Source organism: Oncorhynchus masou, chromosome 32 (assembly GCF_036934945.1).
Source record: "Oncorhynchus masou masou isolate Uvic2021 chromosome 32, UVic_Omas_1.1, whole genome shotgun sequence".
NCBI lineage: Eukaryota > Metazoa > Chordata > Actinopteri > Salmoniformes > Salmonidae > Oncorhynchus > Oncorhynchus masou.
This window is the reverse complement of record NC_088243.1, coordinates 55,679,558-55,688,986: the sequence shown is the minus strand read 5'-3', so window position 1 is coordinate 55,688,986 and position 9,429 is coordinate 55,679,558. Positions and strand designations below refer to the sequence as shown.

At 43.9% G+C, this 9,429-nt stretch overlaps 1 protein-coding gene across 1 annotated transcript; it reads left to right on the top strand.

Moving 5' to 3' along the window:
* Positions 1-1,237: 1,237 nt before the first annotated feature.
* On the top strand, positions 1,238-5,351 carry arsia (arylsulfatase family, member Ia). Its single transcript, XM_064955687.1, has 2 exons — positions 1,238-1,737; positions 3,679-5,351. The coding sequence occupies exons 1-2, from the start codon at positions 1,424-1,426 to the stop codon at positions 5,072-5,074; spliced, it is 1,710 nt and encodes a 569-aa protein (XP_064811759.1). The 5' UTR covers positions 1,238-1,423; the 3' UTR covers positions 5,075-5,351.
* Positions 5,352-9,429: the final 4,078 nt, after the last annotated feature.

The following is a 9,429-nucleotide window of genomic DNA, read 5'->3' as shown; positions in this document are numbered from 1 at the left end:
ATCCTCTGTGGAGATGGGAGTACCTTCTCTGCAGCAAGGACAACCATCTCTGCAGCACTCCACCAATCAGGATCTTATGGTAGAGTGGCGAAATGGAAACTACTCCTCAGTAAAAGGCACATGACAGCCTGCTTGGAGTTGACCAAAAAGCACCTAAAGGATTCTTAGACCTTGAGAAAGAAGATTCTCTGGTCTGATGAATCCAAGATTGAACTCCTTGGCCTGAATGCCAAGAGTCACGTCTGGAGGAAACTTGGCACCATCCCTACCGTGAAGCATGGTGTTGGCAGTATCATGGTGTGGGGATGTTTTTCAGCGGCAGGGACTGGGAGACTGGATCGAGGGAAATATTCTTGATGAAAACCTGCTCCAGAGAGCTCAGGACCTCAGAATGGGGTGTAGGTTCACCTTCCAACGGGAAGGGTAAATCAGAGTACAAGTTACCACTGAGATAATACATTCATACAGATAGCATCAGATTTATCTGATTAATTTTTTTTACCTTTATTTAACTAGGTAAGTCAGTTAAGAACACATTTTTAAGATAGAATAATACTATAGTATCCATGTTTGGTATCTATCACAGTGTATAGTCAGTCCTCTGAATACTGTACATTTTGGCCCTTCAGATGGGGAAGGGCTGACGAGTCCTTGGGCATTGTCCTTTGTTCCATTCCTTGTCTTCCTTGACCATTTGCATGCAACTCCAGGTAACAAAGAGCACATAAATTAGGGCTGAGCCTACAATCTGCTTTATCTCCCAATGTATAGCACAAGTTGTCTGCAGGTATTAACTTAAAAGTAGATTAAAGAATGCACATTTATTGAAAAATTTCAAAATAATTGTTTTGGTCCAGACCAGTCATAGACTTCCATGTTTGGCCCAAATCAAGGCTGGTCTAGACCTACCAAATCTGAACCAAAGATAGACATCTATGTTTGGGCCAAATCAAAGCCGGTCCAGACCTGTACAAAAAAAAGTCAACGTCCGTGGACGTTTAAATAAACAAAAAAAACGACGAAAAAAAGACATCCAAAAGATGTAGTGTTGGTTTGTGATTAGTGGGTTATTTTAATGAGCCAGGGCAAACTCATTCGGGTGGGGTTAATACTACCACTGTGGAAAGAGGAATGTTTTGTAAGGAGTCTTAAACAACATTTTAAGACACGTCAGCAAAAGGTATGTAGGTAGTATATATCTCTGATCATTACTCACAAGGTTCGTGGACATCATCATCATAGCGCGAGGAGAGATCAAACCTCTTCAGTAGGTGCAGGCTATAAAGTGTAGTCTACTTTTGCTAGAGGGATACTGTACCTATCGTTTTAACATGCTTTTCTCGTTTATGACAACGTTATACAAGGAATTAGGTATATATTTTCACTTATAGATTGCCTAAACATTTAAAGGCGCGCAGTTACCATGGCAGTGTCAGCTCTAACCGGATTCTCCGTGGTCAGTTTGCTCAGTCTCGGCTACCTGTCGTGGGACTTAATGAGTCCGAACCAGGTGGAGAGCGAGTCAGTTCCGAACTTTCGAGACCGGTCACCGGTACCGCATCCCCCTCACATCATCTTCATCATGACGGACGACCAGGGATTCAACGATATCGGTTACCACGGTTCCGAAATCCAGACACCGACGCTGGATAAGCTGGCCGCGGATGGAGTAAAGCTGGAGAACTACTACATACAGCCCATATGCACGCCATCTCGCAGTCAGCTGATCACCGGCAGGTAAATGCATCTTTTATCACCAGATCTGAAGTAGCCTAGAGAGTTGTTCTTTTGTAGTCAACTAATTCATGATGTATTCAGACAGATGTTTTTCTCTATGTCTTTTTTTTCTAAGCATTGTTGTATTTTATCTGTAGGATCTTTTCCCTATAGTTGGAGTAATGTAGAGGAACCAATACCGAGTAGCCTCAATAGTAATGGAAGAATAGATGGATCCTGTCAGGGACGTTTTAAAGGATTTGACGACATTGGTGGCTGAGCCCAAAGCCAGTAAGGGGGTCCAGGCAAAAAAACAAGGAATTTCAACTAAATTCATGAATTTGGTGCACTTTGACATGAATATTGAGAGATTAGAACATTGAGAGATTATATATTTTTCAGATAGGTTACACCTTCCCACCTGCCACTGCAGACACTGCCAGTACTCAATTGCAGTAGCTATGCTGGGTCTCTCTACTCTGGAACACATACATTACTGTTCAAACATTTGGGGTCACTTAGAAATGTCCATGTTTCTGAAAGAAAATCATTTTTTTTGTCCATTAAAATAACATCAAATTGATCAGAAACACAGTGTAGACATTGTTAATGTTGTAAATGACTATTGTAGCTGGAAACGGCTGATTTTTAATGGAATATCTACATAGGCGTACAGAGGCCCATTATCAGCAACCATCACTCCTGTGTTCCAATGACACGTTGTGTTAGCTAATCCAAGTTTATCATTTTAAAAGGCTAATTGGTCATTAGAAAACCCTTTTGCAATTATGTTAGCACAGCTGAAAACTTTTGTACTGATTATAGAAGCAATAAAACTGGCCTTCTTCAGATGAGTTGAGTATCTGGAGCATCAGCATTTGTGGGTTCGATTACAGGCTTAAAATGGTCAGAAACAAGGAACTTTCTTCTGAAACTCGTCCGTCTATTCTTGTTCTGAGAAATGAAGGCTATTCCATGCGAGAAATTGCTAAGAAACTGACGATCTCGTACAATGTTGTATACTACTCTCTTCACAGAACAGCACAAACTGGCTCTAACCAGAATAGAAAGAGGAGTGGGAGGCCCCGGTGCACAACTGAGCAATATATTTTTTGTATATTTTTTGACCACCAAAAAAGGGCTGGAACAAATATATCCATATATCTGTTTGTTTTCAACTTTTTGATCATTCATAGTTGATACATTGATTACACGGAACCCAAACCGGCTGCGCGCGTGCGCCATCGTGCATAAATGTATTTTCTCCCCCCATACCATACACGATCACGACACGCAGGTTAAAATATTAAAACAAACTCTAAACAAATGACATTAATTTGGGGACAGGTTCGAAAAGCATTAAACATTTTTGGAAATTAGTTAGCTAGCTTGCACTTGCTAGCTAATTTGTCCCATTTAGCTAGCTTGCTGTTGCTAGCTAATTTGTCCTGGGATATAAACATTGAGTTGTTATTTTACCTGAAATGCGCAAGGTCCTCTACTCCGACAATTAATCCACACATAAAACGGTCAACCGAATCGTTTCTAGTCATCTCTCCTCCTTCCAGGCCTTTTCTTCTCTGGACTTTATATTGCGATTGGCAACATTCATAAATTAGGTGCATCACCTCTACCGACCTTGTTCATCTTTCAGTCACCCACGTGGGTATAACTAATGAGGAGATGGCACGTTGGTACCTGCTTCTATAAACCAATGAGGAGATGGAAGAGGCAGGACTTGCAGCGCGATCTGCGTCACAAATAGAACTGACTTCTATTTTAGCCCTTGGCAACGCAGACGCTCAATGGCGCTAGCCAGCCGTGTGGGGGAAATAATTGAATAACAGATTTCTAAATTAATTTTGCAACGCGAGCGTTGTAGTCAAGGTATTAAGCTACTTTCATTGTTAGTCAATTACTTTAGGGATCAGACATTTTATGCCTTTGTGTCCCTCTGCCCAGGTACCAGATCCACACTGGCCTGCAGCACTCTATCATCCGACCCCGTCAGCCCAACTGCCTGCCCTTTGACCAGGTCACCCTTCCCCAGAGACTGCAGGAGGCTGGCTACTCCACCCATATGGTAGGCAAGTGGCACCTGGGCTTTTACAAGAAGGAGTGCCTGCCCACCCGCCGAGGCTTTGACTCCTACTTCGGTTCTTTGACAGGCAGCGTGGATTACTACACCTACAAGTCATGTGACGGCCCAGGGATGTGTGGTTTTGACCTCCACGAGGGGGAGACGGTGGCATGGGGTCAGGGGGGGAAGTACTCCACCCATCTATACACCCAGAGGGTGAGGAAGATCTTAGCTGCCCACGACCCTCAGGCACAGCCTCTGTTTATATACCTCTCCTTCCAGGCGGTGCACACACCTCTCCAGTCTCCGCGGGAATATATCTACCCATACCGCAGCCTGGGCAACGTGGCCAGGAGGAAATATGCAGCCATGGTGTCGGCTGTAGACGAAGCGGTGAGGAATGTGACCTATGCTCTTCGTAAGTATGGCTACTACCAGAACAGTGTCATCATATTCTCCACTGACAACGGAGGCCAGCCCTTCTCCGGGGGTAGCAACTGGCCTCTGAGGGGGCGTAAGGGCACCTACTGGGAGGGGGGCGTGAGGGGGCTGGGCTTCGTCCACAGCCCCCTGCTGAGGCGCAAGAGAAGGGTGAGCAAGGCCCTGGTGCACATCACTGACTGGTACCCCACGCTGGTTGGGTTGGCTGGGGGAAACGTGTCACAGACCGAGGGGCTAGATGGATATGACATGTGGGGGGCCATCAGTGAGGAGAAGGAGTCCCCCCGACTGGAGATCCTCCATAACATCGACCCTCTCTACAACCCGGCCCGGAGCGGCTCCCTGCAGAGTGGCTATGGCATCTGGAACACAGCCATCCAGGCCTCCATCCGCGCAGGCGACTGGAAGCTCCTGACCGGAGACCCCGGATACGGAGACTGGACCCCGCCCCAGATGCTCCCTGGCTTTCCCGATGGCTGGTGGAACCTGGAACGCCACCTGGAACCTCAGAAGTCAGTATGGCTCTTTAACATCAGTGGAGACCCGTACGAACGCTATGACCTGGCCGAGCAGCGACCAGACGTGGTCAAAGAGCTCCTGGCGCGGTTGGTGTTCTACAACCGGACTTCGGTCCCGGTGCGGTACCCCTCTGAGGACCCCAGGGGCGACCCAGACCTGAATGATGGCGCGTGGGGACCATGGGTGGGGGACGAGGAGGAGGACCACTGGAACGGGGTTTATCACAAAAAGACCAAGAACCGGAAGAAGTACAAGCTGTCCAAAACCAAATCTTTCTTCAGGAGACTTAACACTAGAATCATGTCCAACCGGATATAGGAGCTGCTTTAGTCTAAAGCCTCCCTATAGAGATGATGTGGAACCAGACTTTTAAAGCAATTACTTGTTTACACTCCACAAGTTGTATGTTTCTGTAAGTCTTCTTTTGTAAACAGTGGCTGTATGATTTGTGATCAGAATAAGGTTGACTATGGAATTTTGAGTTGAGTTGAGTCCAACTACACACACCTGTGACAGTAGCTCTTGCTGTTGCTGTATGTTTTCTGCTGATAAAATTAAGAATCAGCAACAAATAGACTAATTGGATGATTTATCTATTCTCCATTATACTGTAGGATAGTTGTTGATATTCAAGATAACCCATGTTTGAATGGGGTATGTCAGAGATACTGTATACTTTTCTGTTTCTGTTGGATAATCTCTTGAGTGACTCATTTGAATATGAATAAATATGAAAAAGTTCAAGATTTCCACTCTTCTTCAAATGCCTTTTCTGAGGTTGATCCAGTAGGTCAGACCAATGCCCCCACATATCATCACATTACACTTTGTAGACTGGACACATCAATGTGATGACTGAGGTAACATTGCTCTCTGATGGAAGTTAGGAAAAGCTCAGTTTTTATGCCAGCATACTAGAACCTGTAGCCTCTTCACTCACATCTCTTTGAACAAATTCCAGTCGATTAGAAGTAAAGAGAACCAACTCTAACCTCTACCGAGTCTTATGGAAATGGCAGGAGGTGCCGATTCTGAAGGTACCAGATTACGGTTGGATCTGGTCGAAATGTGGAAACTATACCATGCACTAGGGTCAATGTTAGCACCTAGTTAGTAACTTTTAGTAGGCTTGTGGCTTGCTAGGCAATTGTGGATGAGGGATGGGGGATGGGCGTTTAAGCCGCAGATTCCAGCTCCGAGGGTCACGTTGTCATGATGTGGTCTTTTCTGGGTATAGATCATGGTTTCCCACTCTCTCCTGCACCCGGGTTCTGTTATCTCAGGTCGTAAATTCCTGGCGGAGACTGTCTCCCCCTGGCCATGCAGAAAGAGAGACACAGAGAGAACAAAGGATTTCATGTGGTGAATTCCTAAATCCCCAAAATGGGAATTTGAAACAAAATGTCCACTTGTGAGAAGGTAGGAATGGTACTTGGACACCTAAGGGTATGACGAGTGTGTTTCATTTGGTGACCTCAGAGAGGACAGGAAACACACATACAGTTGAAGTCGGAAGTTTACATACACTTAGGTTGGAGTAATTTAAAAAAAAATCAACCACTCCACAAATGTCTTGTTCGCAAACTATAGTTTTTGGCAAGTCGGTTAGGAAATCTACTTTGTGCATGACACAAGTAAATTTTCCAACAATTGTTGACAGACAGATTATTTCACTTATAAATCACTGTATCACAATTCCAGTGGGTCAGAAGTTTACATACACTAAGTTGACTGTGCCTTTAAACAGCTTGGAAAATTCCAGAAAATGATGTCATGGCTTTAGAAGCTTCTGATAGGCGTATCTGTGGATGTATTTTAAGGCCTACCTTCAAACTCAGTACCTCTTTGCTTGACATCATGGGAAAATCAAAAGAAATCAGCCAAGACCTCAGAATTTCTTTTGTAGAAGTCCACAAGTCTGGTTCATCCTTGGGAGCAATTTCCAAACGCCTGAAGGTACCACTTTGATCTGTACAAACAATAGTATGCAAGTATAAACACCATGGGACCACGCAGCTGTCATACCGCTCAGGAAGGAGTGGCATTCTGTCTCCTAGAGATGAACGTACTTTGGTGGAAAAGTGCAAATAAATCCCTAAACAACAGCAAAGGACCCTGTGAAGATGCTGGAGGAAACAGGTACAAAAGTATCTATAGCCACAGAAAAACAAGTCCTATATCCATGGGGGGAAATCTTAGGGGGGACCCCCGATCCTGTTTAAAATGATGATTTGTCCCCCCCCCAATATAACTGTAATTTCAATAATATTAATAATACGCAATGAAAGCACTTATGCTGATTATAGACACTTAATAGCTCTATTTTAAGTTGCGACCCCCCCGCTCTTTGCCTCACAATGGTTTGATCCACTGCTTCCCACCCCCCAGCCCTCAGCAGTGGCACATGATGCAGGTACTGATGCAGGTACTGTCAGTATAGCAGTAGCAGTCCCTTCCAGCTGCAGTCAGAGCAGATATTCACCACTCCGAGTCCAGACTGCAAATGACTCCCACATGCGGGTAGCCGCCGCTGGCTGATCCAGCCCTAGCTTACATTCAGGGCGGGATGTAAATGTAAAATGTTCTTTATCTAAAATAAATCACTGCACATAAATAATTCCCTGCATTTGACTCATACAGCCTCAGTCACTTACTCACCTTGTCCACTGTGTGCATGCCTCTCTGTGACAAGCTAAACATCTAGCTGGCTAGCTCATCACGTCTCAGTATAAACTGTACACTCAAAAATACAGAAAGGAGTGGGAATCAAACCCTGAATTCAAAGGCTGGTTGAAGCCGTTTATTGGAGATGATACAAGGGCATACTGCCTGTATTTTAAGGCTGATTTCTACCCCAAAGTTTTACCCCCAAGACAACTCAAAAACATACTCAAAAGGCGAAGCCTTATAACAGTTCCACCCAAAACAAGCTGCCATTTATGGTTAATGTATTCTGCAAAAAACGCTGAGGCCACCATAGCATTAGCTATTGCTGAACACTGTTCCATGCTGGCATGTGATCACATTAGAGAAGCAGGTAGAGCTGCTTTCTCAGACTCCACTGCTGCTATCCACTTCAAAATGCAAAGGAAAAAGTGCACAGAAATGATTAATGGTGTTCTAGCACCATACTTTCTGAAAAAGTTGGTCGCAGATGTGGGTGACCAGCGTTTCAGCCTCCTCCTCGATGAGTCCATCGATGTAAGTGTTTCTAAGTACCTGGGGGTTGTGATAAGGTACTTTAGTGACACCAAGCAGACAATTGTATCAACATTTCTGGGGCTTGATGAGTTGGAGGGAAGAGATGCCAAATCTATAGCCCGTGCTGTTGTGGCTTTCCTCGAAGTGTTGTCTTAAAAAAGAGAAACTCCAGGGGATAAGGACTGACAATGCCTCTGTTATGACGGGGATTAACAATGGGGTCCATAAAGTGCTGAAGGCGGAGTATGGCCTCAAATAGCTGGTTCTTATTCACTGTGTCTGCAGCTTGCTGTAAGTCATGCTTCCAATGACACCATCCCTGTAGTGTGGAGTGCTTGGTATGAGAGACTTATAACTGGTTTTCAGTGTCTCCAAAGCACAGGGAGGCTTACAAGGCCATATATGAGACCATCAACTGTGGGGAGAAACCTTTACAGATGACCAAGCTGTGTGCCACACGTTGGCTCTCCAATGAACAAGTGGTTTCACGCATTTTGGACCAGTGGGAGGAGCTTAGGCTGCATTTCGCAGTCACCAAGTCCAGTGTTTGGTTCTTTTGTTCAGTAGTGTGTGTAGCAGTGGTTCTCAACCTTTGTTGGGTACTGGAACCCCCGCATATTTTGAGGCAAGGCGGGCAAGGTTTGAGCTGTCCTCAGGGACCTCCACCCCCTCTATATTATATGTAAAGTTACTGGATTCCTTGTGGTGCTGAATACGTTCATTACACTTTTTATTTCACGGACCCCTTGCAATTACACCCCTGTTTGAGAACCCTTGGTGTATAGTATTATATTTGTTCTTTTGTTTAGTAGTTTTTAGTACATGGCAGTACACTTACTAATTATTTATTTATTTAAAATGGCATACTTTGTGTGACACACTTGTCCATAGCTGCTGTTTGAAGAGTTGAGACACTGACTGAACAATAAATACGTATTTTTGAAGGATATTTTGGTTGATTTATTTGAGTTATTCATTGAAATAGTTATTTCACTTTTAGAACTATACTTATTTGAGCTTTTTGTTCTTGTAAAACTATTGTAGTAGACTCAGGCTAGTGGCACATATTTCATGACTATATAAATGTATCAGAAAAAGTACAATTAAAAGGTCAATTCAATACGGAGACCAACTTTGTGATGGTTCTCAATGGATATTCTTTTAAATGAGATCGCACCATGTTCATTGTATTTACGAAAACTGCACCCATACACAGTGTACAGTACCATTGCCACCTACTGGCCTTTCTTGGTATTGCTGGTTGTAAATACAAATACCTGCATACATACTGGACTGATAAGGAACACTGCTGTAATTAGTATTAGTATTATAATGATTTAAACATTTTAACAAGTTTGGACAACCCTTTAGTTAATTACTGTACCTATCAGTAGTAGTAATTATGGTTCCTCAATATACATTTAACATATTACAACGCAGGCTATGTGTTACAGAACTACTTTTGGTGTCCC

Excerpts from the sequence above, each read along its gene's own strand:
- arsia (XM_064955687.1), top strand. The coding sequence starts at position 1,424 with ATGGCAGTGTCAGCTCTAACCGGATTCTCCGTGGTCAGTTTGCTCAGT. Across the intron at positions 1,738-3,678 it reads AGTCAGCTGATCACCGGCAG|GTACCAGATCCACACTGGCC; the intron begins GTAAATGCATCT and ends CCCTCTGCCCAG.